At 41.8% G+C, this 17,404-nt stretch overlaps 2 protein-coding genes across 11 annotated transcripts in view; one reads left to right on the forward strand and one right to left on the reverse strand.

The window, feature by feature from the left end:
- Positions 1-8,836, forward strand: part of MKLN1 (muskelin 1) — a 211,454-nt gene extending 202,618 nt beyond the window's left edge. For all 10 annotated transcript variants that reach the window (XM_072784601.1, XM_072784605.1, XM_072784602.1 and 7 more), the window contains one exon: positions 824-8,836. In XM_072784601.1, coding sequence (XP_072640702.1) covers positions 824-945 — 122 coding nt within the window. In that variant the 3' untranslated portion in view covers positions 946-8,836. The remainder of the gene's footprint in view (positions 1-823) is intronic.
- A 4,123-nt stretch (positions 8,837-12,959) lies between these two features.
- PODXL (podocalyxin like) overlaps positions 12,960-17,404 on the reverse strand; it is a 49,641-nt gene continuing 45,196 nt past the window's right edge. Inside the window, exon 8 of the mRNA XM_072784609.1 lies at positions 12,960-17,066. Coding sequence (XP_072640710.1) covers positions 16,869-17,066 — 198 coding nt within the window. The 3' untranslated portion in view covers positions 12,960-16,868. The remainder of the gene's footprint in view (positions 17,067-17,404) is intronic.

The raw sequence follows: 17,404 nt of genomic DNA on the forward strand, positions 1-17,404 counted from the left end.
AATGTATGGCATTTGCTATGTGCCAGGTACTCTTTTCTATGTTATTGTACATGTATTTTCCTCATCTGAGTTTTCACTCAGTTCTCTGAGACCACTTCCACTCTCAGGACCCTAATGATTTTCAACCACTTGCTAAAGAAAGTGATTTTAGTATATTTTTCGTTTTGATTTTTTTTGTGTGTTTTTTTTTTTAAGATTTTATTTATGAGAGAGAACGGGGAGAAGGGCAGAGAGCGAGGGAGAAGCAGACTCTACACTGTGCAGTGAGCTCAATGCAGGGCTCGATGGAAGGACCCTGAGATCATGACCTGAGCCAAAACTAAGAGTTGGATGCTTCACTGACTGAGCCACCCAGGCACCTCTGATTTTATTGTATTTTTATTATCAAAAAAAATTTTGGTGGGTCAAAAGCATTATAAAGGCAGAAAAGAGGAGTGAAACTGCCTCAGTGGACTAGAAGAAGAGAATGTCTATAAGGGAAAGAAGAGAAATCAGTATTAGTTACTAAAGTTACTAGTTACAAAACAGTCTAATGACTGTTCTAAAGCCAGTCGTTAGAACAGGTGCTTCTAGTGTAATTATATTTAATATGCACAGTAACACCATCAAGTAAGCAGGATTAACACAAATTTACAGCTGTAGAAACAGTTGCAGAACGGCTGATTAACTCACCTAAGATCACATCACTGCCAGGTTAATAGAACTGGGTTCAGGACCTCTGTCTAGTTTTGAAATCAAATTTGGTTTTGCTTTTCTCAACTAGTTTCACTGTTACATGTTTTAGACACAATCAATGAGTTTCTTTGTATCTCTCCTTTACCAGGCTTTTCCGATGTGGATCACACCTATGCTCAAAGAACTCAGCTCTTTGACACCTTAGTAAATTTCTTTCCTGACAGCATGACTCCTCCTAAAGGCAACCTGGTAGACCTCATCACACTGTAACCGAAGATCACTGGACAGAAATGGAGAACAGGAGTCTGCTTTCAGTATTTTGGAGTTCAACTCTGTTGACCGTCAGTTAGGCTGCAGTGATTGAGGACTGCACCAGAATTTTGAAGGGATCTTTACTGTCACAAGTTTTAACCCTCTTCCTTCATACCCAACCTCAGCCCCTTTCTCCTCATCCCTTTCCTGAATTAGGTTAATAAAGTGAAATTGATATACTTTCCATTTAAATATATATATATTTTTTTCTTACTTTAACTTTTAAGAACGAATAAGTACAAAAGACAAAATAATCAGGCAGTTTACCTTTTTCGGATTTTTATTTCATTTTTATAAAATTGGGGCAAGTAAGCGTGTTGACAGACCCAGTGCTGGAAGAATGGGGTTTTATTGTTGGCTGGTTTGGCCTCTCTTCTTACTCCTCCTTCCCCATTTCACTTTACCTTGCATCACACAACAGCTTGTAAGTGGTGTCACTTGTTTACCTCTTTCCTTCATTCTTAAAAGTATATAGTTCTGTAGGGCAAATGATGTATGTTAAAGTGATATATGTGTCTTTGTCGATTAGAGTCTTGTATTGCATTAAACAGTAGGAGGAACAGAGGGCTCAGATTTATGCTCCTTGTCATAGAACTAAAAACTAACCCATGATTGATCCAGGTACTTATCTGAGATTGGTATATAGTATTTCTATAATGACATATTTTATAGTGGATATTACAATAGCTTTGAGTCACAGAAACCTTAAACTGAGGAGATTATAGTTCAGAACCTTTAAGAGCCAATATAAAAATTACCAGCAAGAAGATTCTAGTAGTGATTAAATGTTCATTGATGTCTTTGTAGCAAGTTTTGGAAGAAAATGACTCTTTCCTCTGGTAGAGCTGATTCCATTCTCCCTTTGTGCTCTTTGTAGCATTTCCACTTGGGAAAGTGGGTTTCCAGAGCTATGCTTTTGTTTATTTCCATATACGTTGGCTCCCCACATCTGCTTCTGTATACTGATACCTTAAAGAATAATGGTGTGTAGTTGTCCAGTGGAATACAGCTGACAGGCATTTTGTGAAGCACACATAGGCTTTTAAGTGGAGAAAAATAAAATAATGGTGCAGTTATTTTTTTCATTAAAAAAAAAGGCAGATGGGCTTTCCCACTGTTCCATTTTTTTGTGGGAGATAGAGGTATGTATGTATCATTCCATGGGGTGCTGTGGAGTGCAGTGTAGGAAGCCCACACCTGGCCAGTGCTTGCATTTGCTCAAAATGTGCTGTATGCAACTGATGCCCACCATGCTTAAAGCAGACAGTACAATAAATGTCCATCAGTCAGTAGCTCTGAAAAGCAAAAGACTTTGTGGAATGTCCCTGAGTAGCAAGATTAGGCCTCACCAAAGAAAGAGAAGACTTTGACTTGCACTTTCGAAAAGTCTCATGTGTAGGAATGAGACTGAGACCCCTCTTCACTGTCTTCATTGCTTGGTTTCACTGCTTTTGGGAATGGACAGAAATCTGTTTTTCCTAATTCTAGATTTGAATCTTGGGCTCCTTAGCTTTCCAAGTATCCCAAAGCTATCCGTAGTGATTTATTACACAATTAGATCTGTATCTTACTTTGTGAGAGGTATAGAATGTAATTTACTAAGTACCAAATTGTGCAGCTACAGAATAATCAAGTGACTTTATAGGTAAACAAATAGAATCTACTTACATTCTTGTACAGCTTCATAAAATGACAGTCCCCCAGACAGTCAAGAACATAAAATATTATCCCAAATATTGTAGCCTATTGAATCTTGTTTTATGGAAACATAGAAATCAGAGAGTTGATAGTAAAGAACTTGGTAAAAGCTCAAGTTTTGCTTGCCATGAGTTCTGGCACTTTGAACACACTAACCAAATGAAATTCGGCTACCTCCACCATTTGTCTCTACAGCACTTTCTTTTGTCACTTTTTTTTCATGAGTTCCGTAGATTTGGAAGAAACTCAGTTCTTCTGTGATTTTGTTTTTGTTTTTCCTGGACTCTCTACTAATGGCTTTTTAACATAAGTTCATTTTAATTTTATCTTTTGTCACTTTATTTAGGTGGAACTTTTTTTACCTTTTTATTAACTTTTTTTCACTAACATATTCAAATGGGGCTGAATCATAGTGAGCCATTCAGTGTTGCCCAAGTGAGATATTCTGTTGAGGAGGTTGTTGCGTAGGTAGAGTTTGTACCATGGGGCTTTCAAGGAGCATTTGCTGACAACGATTGCAAGAGAATGTAAGGCTTCATAATATCCAGGACCAAGATCAACACATCGCTCACATTTCACAACAGACCTGATTTGAAACTTGTTTATATATTTAGTGAGGAGCTACATATATTTCCAAGAATTCCAGCAGTATATTATAATTTAAATCATCTAATTTGGTATTTAGATACGGTGTTTAGGTATGCCAAATTATCTGTGCTTCATTCCTTGAAATGCTTTCATTCTAGTTTAGTGAGTCCCAGTTGAAACAATTGGCTGATACTTTAGATGCATTCGCTAGCAGGATACAGTTTACTCCATTTCATTATCTGTAGCTTCAACTTGATTCCCATTGCTCTCTTTCCCAGTGGAATATATTATTCCAACATAGTAAACTAGATCTGCAACATTATTTTCATCGCTTGTACTTCATGAGAAATTACCTGATTTGAAAACTACATCTAAAATGTTTTTGTATTCTGTGGAATAACAGAGACCTCATGTGGCCAGTTTGATTAATTCAGATATATTGATCTCATTCAAGCAAAGGACTCCAGACTTGGGTGCCTAAGTGCGCAAGCTGGCTGTCTTAGCTTTTCACAAGATCATCTTTTTAGACCTGGTTTTCATTGATGCTAAACCTGACCTGTCCATATCTAATAAGTAGAAACTGATATAAAACATTAGAGAATCAATTCACTGATTTATCACAGAAAGGCTTATTGAATTTAAACCACAGTGATTTAAGATTATAAAACAACATTCTGGGGTGAAATATGTTTGTTGAATAGAAATGGTTCCCAGCTTATCCTTCTAGCGGATCTCTTCACACATCTGCCTTAAAAATGCTAGAAATACATTAACAGGATTTTATATAATAAAAACGTTTTAAAATCTAACCTACAGGGGCAGCCCCGGTGGCTCAGCGGTTTACTGCTGCCTGCAGCCCAGGGTGTGATCCTGGAGTCCCGGGATCAAGTCCCACATCAGGCTCCCTGCATGGAGCCTGCTTCTCCCTCTGCCTGTGTCTCTGCTTCCCTCTCTCCTCTCTGTGTATTCTCATGAATAAATAAATAAAATATTAAAAAAAAAAATCTAGGGATCCCTGGGTGGCGCAGCGGTTTGGCGCCTACCTTTGGCCCAGGGCGCGATCCTGGAGACCCGGGATCGAATCCCACATCGGGCTCCCAGTGCATGGAGCCTGCTTCTCCCTCTGCCTCTCTCTCTCTCTCTCTCTCTCTCTGTGACTATCATAAATAAATAAAAATTTAAAAAATAAATAAATAAATAAAAATAAAAATAAAAAAAAATCTAACCTACAAATAAAAACTACATTAAGAATGATGTTTGGTGGATCAAAAAGCACTTGGGAGCATATTCCTGATTTTATTCTCTGAATTATACTCAGTTTCATGGTTATAACATAAGGAAGTCATAATTATTCTTAACACCATATGGAATTCATTCAGTAATTATGGGTCATTTACTTACTTCCTGAGTGAATGTTGTATTAACTCTTGAGCCAGTTGAATGTTACCTAGGATTTGAGAATTATGGTTTGAAGTGATTTGTATGAGAAGGGATCATTACAGTGTGTACTCTAAACAGTCATCTAGCTATAAAAAACATAGCCTTCATAACCCTTCTTTTCTTAAAAATCCATGACCATCTGCAGTTTCATCCTTTTGCATAAATTCTGGCCTGAATTTTTACTAAGTTTTAAGTTATTTAAATTGTCCTTGATTTGAGATTGCATGCTTCCTCAGAAAAAGTTTATGATTATTGGAGAGTATCCTATAGGGTCTGCATATGACAATACTTGTAGATTAGATCTTTGGGCTCTCTCACTCAAAGGTTTTTGTGTTTCTTGTTGTCTTCTGTGTTTCTTGTTGAATAACGTCAAATAACATTATTCTTCTGTGATTTTTTTTATTTTTATTTTTTATTTGTGTGTGTATGGCCAGTGTTTCTCCCTGTGATTTCTGTCAATGCTGAAATGACTATCCAAAATTTCTGGTGTAGAGGTATTTTAGTTGAAGGTGGGCAGTTCCAGGTTTGTTGAAACAGTTCATTAAGAGCCAGCTAGATCAGCTGAATGATATTGCCATTGTTTGTTTTGGCAGAAGGACTCATTGCAATTTCTTGATTTCTTCACCAGATGCTCTTTTTTTCTGGAAGAAAGTGCTGTCTTAGAGATTTTATTTTACATAATTTCTTAACCTTGATTTCTTCCTACCCACGAACTAGTATGAATTGTATACCCATTATTTCCTTAGCTGACTTGACTTTATTCTTGGCTTTTTCATCTCTAGATTTCCTAGGTTTTCTATGGCATTGCTTATGAGTGTTGTACTGCTTAAGAGAAAAGGTCAGAATCATTTTGAGGCAAACATGCTCTTTTATTCTTATTTATGACAACTGAATAGTGAAACTAAAAATTTTCCATTGTTAAAGAATTAATAGTGGTCAGACATTGCTATAAAAATCCTTAAGTTATTTTCATTTGCAGAATAGTAACATGGCTGTGGCTGCTTCAGTGGAGGAGCCAGTGTTGGCTTCTTTTCTTGGCACTAGGAAACATAGTCATAAAACTGATGATCAGGTGCAAGTGTCATAGCAGAGCTCATGGAATTCATCACATTACCAGATTTCCATTTGCCTCTTGTCTTTTCTTTAAATTTTTTAGCTCTTTTTCCTCTATTCCCACTACCTTTGAGTAGCATTGACGTTCTGCCAAAGCTGGAATTTGTGTTAAGAATTGACTTTGAATTTCCAATGTAATTGTATATTAGGTATAGCTTTTATTGCTATGAAATGATTTGTATTTGTTCATTTTTTTAAATTATGATTTACAATTATGAAATAATTCACATTCCTTTTTATCTGCTGTTCAGACAGTCTCATTGAACTATTAAACATCTGTGTGCGGCATCCTATTTTGCCTGTCTATATGGCATTTTCACTTGGTGGTATTGAGCCCCAGGAACAAGACTGGAGAGGAGAATGCAGATATGTTAGAGAAAGGAAAGTAAGAGCTTTTTTGTTCGTGGATGCAAAGGTCCGCAAACCTTAAATGAAAGAGAAAGCTCTCCATTCTAACCCTAAACTCATTTTACTAATGCATTTCTGGGAAGATGACTGTCAAAAGGAATCACAGCTCAGTTGTTCTGTGTAGTCTTTGGAAAACAGTATTTCTGGTTAGTTTCTTTTTTCATCATCTCCCAAAGAGCTCTTGGGGTCTTGGAACAGAAAAACCCAGTGTGATGGGCTCGAGAGTTTAAACTAGCTGAGCGGTTTCTTACGTTCAGCTAGTTTATTGATAAGGATCCAGTAGGAAAAACCAGCAATAAAACATTCTAACATGCAGTTTTGGGACTCCCATGGGACTTGCTTTCTCATCAAGTTTAAGCCGAAACACAGCTCTGTACCATCTGGGATGCTAGCATTCACAGCAGTGAGTGTGGATATCTGAGCTGTCTACCGCACCAATACCAGCCTGAAGAGATCATCATTCAGTTTCACTCAGTGCTTAATGACTGCCAGATTAATTGGCAGGAAGGAAAAGTACTGTGTGGTACACTGAACAGGCCTGTATGCATGATTAAGGAGTTGCTCAAATAGCCGGTTTTGAGCTTTAGTTCTCTTTTGTTAGCAAATCTCAAGAAAGAAAGCCTTTGTTACAGTTCAGCCAGTGTCATTTGGTTATTTTCTAGCCTTTTAAAAGATCGTCACTACATGTTTAACTTACAGCCCATACAGAACTACGCTGACATCAATTGTTTTCTGTACTTTAAAATTATTTATGCACAATCCCATGGGTCTCTGTTTATCTGCTTTGCCAAGAGATCCATGAGTTCTGGGCTTGGCATGAGAAGTATTTAATAATTTTGTGGCCACCTGAGTGGCTCAGTCAGTTGAGGGTCTGACTCTTGATCTCAGCTCAGGTCTTGATCTTGGCATTATGAGTTCAAGCCCCACATTGAGCTCCATGCTAGGCATGGAGCCTACTTTAAAAAAAAAAAAAAAAAGAATTTAATAATTTTGGTTTATTCTTTAGGTCTCCTCCACATCTGGAATGTGATTAATGAGAGAAGGTTTCTAGAATAAGCCCAATTCCATTGCAGCTGGCAGAGCTTTATCAATTCCTTTTGCAACAAAGAAAGGATCTTACACCATCATGGCCATGCCATCTGATGTCTGCTAGCCTGTTTTAACATCTTCCCTTGTAGTTGCTGTATTTGCCTTCTTGAGATGAGAGGAGAGGAAGCTGAGGACAGAGATGCATGGCTTTACCTTTCTTTCTTCAGTTGCCTACTTTGGAAGTCCTAGGATACTCAACCTTTGTAAACGCTTAGCTCAATTTTACATATACACACTAGCTATACTTTCTAGAGCACTAAATATAAACTATTAGACAAAGTAAAGTAATTGTCTACCCAACCCCAAATCTTAGAGTAGGATATCAGACTCCACAATTTAAATATGAGTAGCCTTCCGTGGGGAAGATACATGTTTTAAAAAGTTATATCCTATGCTCGCTTCGGCAGCACATATATTAAAAAGTTACATACTTGGTCTCCTTTTTGAGATGATTTTTCCCTCTTGCAGCAAAAATGATTTCGGTGACTGACCAGTTGTAAACTGTTTTCTCCCTCAATTGTAAACCATCCATTTAGAGAATTTAAAGTGGACTTCCTCTCTTAAGGATTACATTTTGCCTGGCTAAGAGATGCTGTAATTGTGTTATTCTTTAAGACACCTTGCTTTTTTGACTTGTGCAAAATGTCTTTTGAAATGAAAAAAATTACGTAGTATATTAATTTTCCTTTATGTATAGTCTTCAGCTCAATTTCAAAATTGCAAAATAGTGACATTTTTCTATGAGCAAATTTCCTTTATGGATATATATATACACACACACACACATATATATATAAAATAATCTTTTTTTACAGAGATTCCTTCCCTGTCACTATTTCAAACTCTATGTACAGTTGAGTCTGTAGCCTCAGACAAAGAGTATAGGATAACTAAGATGAGGACCTCCTTTTCTTATCTTGGTCTTGGTAACAAACATTGTTCCATCTTTCCAAAATGGCATATTTACACATAAACGACTTGGGAAAGATGTTACCATTTGTTTTAAGTCAATTTGCTTACTTCTTTTATAAAGTAGTATTCAGTGGCCAGAAATCAAGGTCCCTTCAGATTAGAGATAGATCCTCAAAGCCAAAGTTGGACTGGAAGTTAAATTGGGACGAAAGATACAGCTCCATCCATACCCAACAGATTCTATCTTCCCAGGTTTGCTTATTAATACTGTGGATAGCTTCTTCTCTTTGCTTAAACACCTAGACTGGAAACCTAGCCTTACAGCAACCAGCTCATCTGAAAGTTGGAGAGTATTAAACTTCTCTTATGGGGCTTTTAAATAATAACATGTATTGATGTTTGTGATATAAAAAATGTTTATTATAGAAATTTAGGAAATTACAAGTGTAAAAGAGGGAATACCACTATTAACTAATCAAGGAGACTTAACTCATTTTGTTTTTCCTGACTTTCTTCTGTTAACCCACATGGTAAAGCCCTGAAAAAAGTTTAAAAAAAAAAAAAAAGACGCAGCCATTCTCACTGTGTTTTACCAAAATACGTGAGGAGGACAGGGTGTGAGCGTGTGTCCCCGCCGTTACTTATATCCCTTTAAGCACTGCCCCTTCCCAGACTGACAGTCTGAAAATGATTTTCTTGATATGTATCTTTTAAACCTGAACAGTGGATAGAAAGTATTGCTTAGAAGCTATAAGGAGCTGACTTGTTCAGCTTACTGGAAATTCATCTCTAAAAGTTATTTGAATATTTAAGCCCTTTATGCACCATTTATGCAGCTTTTTATGACGTCTGAAGCATATTCATACCCATGAAGAGCTTTCTATTTAGGTGGACTTAATATGACCCTAAGTAGACCCACACCCAAAAAGAATGAGGTACTTTTCAAAGGCCAAAGGAAAAGCAGAGAAAAAAAAACAGATGAACATAAATGTAAATAAGGAATCCTGGGAACAAGAGTTCCCTTACCATGCTTGAACAGATACCTCTCCAAATAAATGTATTTGTTCACCAGCTAAGATTCAGTTTTATATTTCATATGAGACTTCTTTTTTTAGTATGTAAACCAGAAAACTGCAGCCTCTTGAGGTTTCTACTCTTTCCTTTACCCTCCTGTTCTGTAGCAACATGGCTTTGGGCTGTATCCTTAAGAACCTAAATCAGAAATGGAGATCAAGAGGGAACTCTGGAATAGCAGGCATGAGCTAGTTGGAGTTTTTAAACAGAAATGCTTTGGGGGCATCAGCTCTCTCTCATATCATTGGTGTTCCAGGTCATTGTTGGACTGTGTTGGGTGTGTTCTGCAGTCTTCCCCATTCCTCTTATGATCCTCTCTGGTTTTTCTTATTTTTGCCCAGTCTGTATGGACATTTTAGGTTCTTTTCTTTTTTCTTTTCTTTTTTTTTTTTTTTTTGTTTCATAAAAGGAATTTTCTGATCCCAGATTTGGTGACTGTGTTAACACTGCTTTGTGAATAAATAAATGAGTGATCTGCTGAATGATTGCAACTGTAGAATTATGTTGTATGTAATGTACATATGGAGAAAGAATGTATTTTGTTCATTTTCTTAATAAAAAGTTATATATGGACACTACAAGATGTCTCTTACGTTTGCTGAAACTACTTTTAAAGTCAACTTTTAAAATGTTTACATACTTTATACTTGCATTTGTTGTATTTTTCCCTCAAAAAGGTGAGTTTTATTCAGGCTTCCAAAGATGGAAAATGTTACCCACTGTAGAAAAGCCATTTGATGTTTTCCTTTGAGACAGTGCTGGAATAAAGACGTTCTGATGGATCTCAGTTTCCTGGGGAAGTTTCCATATTTAAAGAACACTGGTAAACTATTTCATTAGGCGGTATCTTTTATCTACTATTGATGACCAGCCCTATCTGATCTGTTTTTATAAATTTGGACTAGTGTTTCCCAAATTTTCTTTAAGGGGGACATACCTGTATAGGTTAGGAACTAGAAGAAAATCAATTATAGAAAATACAGTAAAGAGAGTTGGAGCTGTTGCAAAGTTTTGAAAAATTCTGGATTCCTGTGCCTAATAAAGGGGAAAGAAATTTTAAGGACTGAACATTTGAGAAAAGAAACTCTGATAAGCCAAACAAAAGAGCATGAGTTGTTTGGCAGGAGCTGTGAGAGCTTTCCAGATGGACTCGACAGGACCTCTTCTTGACATTTTTCATCTCCTGGTCCCTTTTACATGCTTAGCTTTGCAATCTTGCATTCTGCAGTGAGTGAGTTGTCAACTGATTTTATTCAAAATGGGGATTTTCTCAATTTATGAATCAAATGATCCCTCTTCATAGCTTTCATTTCTAGAGTGTGCTTTGAGCATTGCTCAGAACTAACATTTTTGTTTTCAAAACCGGAAAACATGATATGCAGTGATAAGGTAAGGAACTGGCCTTTCCTTGGTTAATCCTCCGGAGAACTCAAAAGGATCAAAATGTGGGACACCTCCTCTCTGATTTATTTTGTCTTCTGGCGGGAAAACAGCAGATAAGCAGAGGGCTTTGTGTTGAACAGTTGTGATGGCAGGTTCTCGCTCACACACCAAGTGAGTGTGGAGACCTACAGAGGTAAAAGCCTCTGCTTACCCAAGGAGAGAATAGGGAATTGGCCATGTGTGCCCATCTGACATACTTAGAAAAGTCAACCACAGAGTCCATGGAAATTGAAAAAATATTTTCCCTGGTAATGAAGGCTTTTTTTTTTTTTTTAAATCCCTAATCCTTCAGATTCTGAAGGTATGAATGGAAAGGCAAACTGAGGCTATCCTGAAGCCTATATTAGTCCTGGCTTAGGTGTAAATACTATTTGGATACGTTGCTGCTTTACCTAAGCACCACAGATGCCACATCTTCTTTTGCCTTTTAGTGTCTTGACAGAAGAGGAAGAGAAATTTAGCTTTCTGTTGCATAGGGAAGGTGGGACGGAAGAACATGATGTTCTTATTACAGGGAAGAAAGGAAAGCTATAGGTTGAGGCAGCCTGTCCACATCTGTGCTAATAAGTTCTAATAGTTGGCACATCCCAAGCGGGGCGACATCTACAGCACACATGGTCACAGCTGCTACTTGAACTTGGGCCAGAGAATGGGTGGCCCAGGGCATAGGCAGGGAACCCTAGGGTTATTTCCAGATCCACCAGGGACTTTTGTGTAGCACTGGGCAGCCTCAACTCTGCCTCACCTCTCTCCATCTAACAAATACATCTTGGCAGCAGATCCCATTTGCTAGGATCCCATCGATTTTTTAATTTGTACACTGCCAAGGTCCTTGAAAAATACTCTCTCAGTATTTATCATTAGTGTTAATTATATAATAGCCAGTCCTTGTTTGTTTTTTTTGTTTTTTTTTCTACTTTTTTCCCTTAGGGTGCAAAAGAAATGTGTGGCTTGGCACCAAGCTTGTAGGGCAGGGTAAGTGTGAGTGACAGAGGCCTAACAAATTAAAAAGACCACTGAATGCTTCTTGGTTGGCAGGGCAGGGAACAGGGTGAATGACCTATTCAGGAAAAGAACGGAGCCTCAGGTCTACTTTGTGGCCAGCGATAATCTTTGAGCCATTCTCAGAACAGTGTGCCTCCAGCATGGCCAAGGAGCCTGCCCGAGTTCCTGGTGCTTGTACTCTTTTCTGTATTCTTGGCACACTCTTGAAGTTCACCTCAAAACACCCCTGGCCCAACTCTGGCCCACTATTAAGGGTGTTAACTGCCTTTCAGAACTCCTATATAAAAGGCAAATCATACTGGGCGGGGGGAGGCCAGGAAATTGTTAACAGTGGTCTTATTCTAGAAATGTGCTTTGTTGTTGGAACGCCTGCATTAATGTGGCCGCGAGAAAAGATTGGAAGACTGGAGAGAAAAACGACGTGGCTTCCAGGCCTCCTGCTACCACTGAAGTAGCTGTGTCCTCGCAGAGAATCCCTGCTGGGAGAGGAGTGCCCGTTGCTGAGCAAGGTTGTGACCTCTAAGTTACGAGGCACGTGGAAGAGATGACCTGAGGCACGTGGAAGAGATGACCGTAGAGCGGTGTGAACGCGGTCCCAGGGGACCCGGTTCCTGGGACTTCCTGGGACGGTTCCCTCCTGCAAGCCTGCGGGTCGAGGTGGAGCCGGGAGCCGGGAGCGCGATCCCCCTCCGGTGAGGAGCTGAGGAGCGGAGAGGGAGGCGGCGGGCTCTCCGGGCCAGGAGGCCGAGCCTTTGCTGAGCAGTAACAGGCCCAGAACAGGACCTCTTTGTTTTTTTATATTTTTGTTTTGTCTCTACGCCCGCGTTTTCACACTTGACCAGGGCTCAAGGATCTTTAGTGGTGGGTGACTCATGATTGTACCTGAGCCACAAGGGGAGGGAAGGAAGAAGGTAGAACAGATAAAAGTGCGAGGGAGGACGATTCAGCAGTGATCACTACGACAGCCCAAGGCCACCTGGAGAACCATCGCCCGTCCAGAATCCCCTTCTTCCTCGCAGCTTCCCTCTTTCTCCTTGGCTCCCTGCACCGCCCACCCCCACCCCATCGTGTAAGAGTGTGTAAGAGCAGAGGGTGCCGCATTCATCCCTGCACCTCCTGTCCTCGGGCGCTTGGGCCTCGAGCCTCTGTGCACAAGTGAGGAACAGAAGCCAACTGGCCAATCAAGTTCAACAGGCCTTGAACCAGCTTACACAAAAGCACTTTAATTGACAGTATACAATTTTCCAAAATATAGTTTTGTAAGAAAATGGCAATAATTACATAGAGTCTTTACAAACAAGTTTTTCCATAAATTCCAGTGTACTTCAGACCCCTGTCCATGAAGACACATGCTTCCCCCAGTCTCCTGGGCAAACTGTTTAACATTCACTAATAACAGAAGAGACACACATCCAACTAGTAATCTCCTCGCTCCCACTCAAGTGTTGGGTTTTCACCAAACCTGAGCCGTCAGCTGGAAACAGTGATAAAAAAAAAAAAAAAAAAAAAAAAGCAATTGCTCTACTCTTGCTCCTCCCTGCCTTCCTGGAGCTTGTTCCCTTTGATCCTTAGTCCTGCTAGTAGAAGATCCGTATGTAAAAAAAGGGTCATTCAAAACTGTCCCTTGACAGGAAAGTATCATTCATGTGCGTCTTAGACCTGAACTCGGAGGAAGTGCAGAAGGCCAGTATGGTTCCTAGCATCGCCGTCAGGCTCGCCCCAGCCTTGCTGCAGGAAGAGATCTGAGAAGGGAATTCTGTCCTTTGTCTCATCCTGGCGCCTTAATTAGCAGTCCTTAATTTACTAATTCCTTCTGAGGCCCACAACACCTGTGTTGTAATCCTGTTTCTGTCACTAACCATGTGATTTTGGCCAAGCCACTCCATCTTTCTGGGCTTCAGTTTCTTTCTTTGTAAAGAACAAAACAAAGATAGGACTAGGTCTCTAAAAGCCTCCCTGGGACTAGTGTCAACCAGTGTACATGGACTCCAAGCCTTCCTGTGATCTGCTAAGACTTCGGGGCGGGGGGGGCGGTGAGGATCATGTTTAAAAATAAAAATGCCTGATCTATGTAAGACAGATACTTGTCATCGGCTTGTCTTGTATCTCATTTTTCATTAGAGGAAAAATAAAAGTCCTTTCTAGTGAATTAGACATTTACATTCCTGTTGAGAGAAAAAAAGCCACCTCAACTAACACCTGTTTTCCCAGTGTATATTCACTTAAAGCAGTGCAGGGTGGATTAACATGTGGCTGTTGTATTTACATCATTAAAAAGTATGTATATGTGTATCAGCTTGGACTTGTTTTTCAAAGTTTCTCCAGTATATCGTCAAAAAGGTTAAAGCTCAAGAAGTGGTTTAAATAAATTTTCTGCTAGCCTTCCTTATCAAGAGGGAAAGAAAGAACCTGGCATCGACTCCGTTAAACCCGTATTCTGTCCCTACGACGCAGAGACTATTTCTGTACCCCTTCCTAAGCACTGCCGCTTCCCTCCCCGTTCACAGAACAGCATGCTTTCCCTCTGGGTTTCCATCCAGTCACAGATTCGTGGCTTCTGGCCATTTATGCAGCTTAGGGAAACCAGTGTGCCACCGATGGAAAGTTCATGATATCCCTTTGGCACAACTTGTTTAAAGTCATGCTGAGTTGCTGATGTTCCTCTTCTTCTCAGCCCCAGGATCTGACTTACCAGACAGCATGTAGAACCCAGTGCAGATGTGGGGTGAAGATGACCTTTGCCGACACGTGGCCCTTGACACAGGTGTCTTAAGTGGCAAGAGCAAGGTATTCAATTCTGAAGTTGCCCTAAAAGGCTAGAGTAACCCAATCTGAAAATGCACCAAAATGAGCATCTGAAGCAGCTCAAAGCTTCCCAAGGTGCCCCTTGGACAGAGCCACAGTCATTCCTCTTGACCAAGTATAGTTGTTACTCTAGTCCTTGCCAGGCATCATCCCTCTGCCCAAGAGGCCGTGGGGCTGTAGCCTTCGATCAGTTTGTGGAGGCATACTTGCTGTCTCTGTCTAGAGGCTGGCTGGTAAAATGGGACCCAGAATCAGCCAAGGAGTAGTCACCCAGTGGCCTCTTCCACAGACGCCACAATAGAATCCCGCTGGGTGGAACGAACCCAATGTTGGGCAGGAAGGAAGCAAACAGATCCCTTCCCAGTTATAACAAGATTTCCTCTCTTTTTTTTTTTTTTCCTCCCAGACTAGCATTGTTCTCTCCCCTGCCAACCTTCAAATGCTAGACAATCAGGGCAAAGACTTTTGGATCCTTGTTAGTCTAGCATCTCTCTAGCTCTTGTGAAACTAGGATATCAAAGGCCAGAGGCTCTGAAGGAGGAATCGAGGCATGCAGGGAAGGGCATAGATCTTCCCCCAGCTAAGATCCTTTAAAAAATAATAACAAGCTGTTCTAAAGCAGGCTGCCTATTTCATCAGGACACAGCCCAGGCCTGCAGGTCCTGGGGTTCTGACCTCTTGCCCTGAAATTACAGTTTTCACTCTCCTAAGCAGTTCTGCCCATCTTCCGAGTTGGCGTCAGGAAATTTTACACCAGGAGCAAGAAAGACCGTGGGCAAAGGTGTATAAAATCTGGGATCTGGGCCTCCCAGAAAATCCAATTAAACCTCACTGTGTCCAGTCGTCGGGTGACTTCTGCATGGGAGCTAACTGCTAAGCTCCCTCCAAACCTCTTCACGGTCCTGTTTCCCTGAGATGCCACCAGAAACCGCAGAACTAGGCAGCCCTGCCACGAGTGCAGAGAAGGGGACATGGCAAGGCCCACTGCGTGCTGCTGGGAACTGCCCCCGCTCCCCGGCCTCCCAGGCTGCTCCTGTGCAACTTAAAATGCGTGGCACTTTCTAGGCCCTTCTCGCCCGATGGCACAGGAGAACCAGAAATCGGTGAGATTGGTTAACTGAAAAGTCTCCCAGCAACTGGAGCTTTGGCTTGTGGCAGTAGAGGGCTGGACTAAAAAAACAGTAACAAAACTCTCAGCAACTTGAAAAGTCCCTGAGTTTCCCATGGAACAGAGAGCAAAGCCTAGCCTTCCTAACTGTATCGATGGATTGTCAAGACACCTCTCTGTGGACTGGGCCCTGGGAAAGTGTGCCTGCAGCTACTGCTCTTTCTTGCTGGGTCTCAGGGGGATCCCCGAACTCGGGTCCCCACCTCACCGGCTGAGCGAGAACAACAAAATAGGAACACCTCGCCTTCATAGCGGCTGCAGATTTTGGTCCCCACAGGAGTGGGAAGCCAAAGGAGTCCCCGCGGAGCCTCTTCAAGGACTGCCCTGGGTGGTGGGCCAGGACCCATCCTGGGGTGAAGGGCGTCCCCTGTTTTTTTCACCTGCAGATGGATCCCAGAGGCAGACCTTGTTCACACTGGAGTCTTATGTGGGTTAAGTCTCAAGATCCCTAAGCAAATGCAAGGAAGCCAAAATCCAGAGCAAGGGGTTTGAGGCCATGACGAACTCAGTGAGTCCCAGGGACCCTGGAGGGGGGAACAAGCTCAAAGGAGACGGGGACACTGGCCGGCCAGGCTGGGGTAGGAGGAGATGGACAGCCAGGAGCCTGTCCTTGGATGGAATCAAATCCCACTGAGGCAGGATCTGGCCCATGCTGTCCCTTCCATCCCATCTGCTGTCCCGTCCGTCGACTGGTAGCTTCACCCCTGAGGGACGGCAGCAGTGGGGCGGGAGGGAGCTCCCCCGCAGGGGCCGCAGCTCTGCTTCCGTCCCGCCTCTGTCACTGAGGGGCTGGATGAGCAGGACCTGACGCCCCTCAGGCCTCAGTCACCTCGGGCAGGAGGTGAAGGGATTCTACTGATGACTGCGTGAGTGCTCTGCCTCTCGTCTTGCAGCAGCACGGAGCTCAGGCACTAGTGGGTTATTTTACAAGAGGAATCTAGACAGAATGGGATTTGTTCAGTGTGAAAAGGGAAAATTAAGGCCCTGTGGGGATTGGGAGGTGGGAACCTTCCAAGTCTGCTTCCCTCCTCCCGTCTTTCCCTCAACTGGGAAGGATTTTCCTCCCCTGTCCAAATGGCACTTGAGGTGGTTCAGTCCGGAGCGCTGTAGCATTGTCGGGGGCCACCTGAGGACCTGATTAGAGGTGCGTGTCCTCCTCCTCGTCCAGGTCATCCTTGGCCAGGTTGTCCAGAGGGACGATCCAGCTGTCCCCCAGCTCCCCATTAAGGTTGACCACCTTTTTCTCCTGCATCTCTGATGAGGTCTCCATCACTTCCAGTGTGGGATTGTCATGGTAACCATTCTCCACCGTCTGCAGCTCCTCTGTCAGCCGTTGCTAGGATAGGGAAGATGGCCCAAGAAAGGGTCATTTTGGAGGGCTTAAGGCCTTAAAATCACATGGGCACCCCACCCCTACAATCCAGGAACCCCGGTTTGGGTAGGGTATGCAATACATGCTCTTGGAGGCCCTTGTGGCTACTGGCCTACCTCTACTTTGAGACGAAGACTGCCCCAGCATCCTAGAATTCCCAACTCACTTGACTTTACCCTGTTGGCAAATCCATGAAGTCTGTGGAAACGGACTTTGTTTTCCAGAAACCTCCAGTCTCTTTCCTCTATCCCTCATCCCCCTCAAAACGTACTCTCCTGCCACCTGCCTCACCCTGCTGAACT

Source organism: Canis lupus, chromosome 18, assembly GCF_048164855.1.
Source record: "Canis lupus baileyi chromosome 18, mCanLup2.hap1, whole genome shotgun sequence".
NCBI classification, from domain to species: Eukaryota; Metazoa; Chordata; class Mammalia; order Carnivora; family Canidae; genus Canis; species Canis lupus.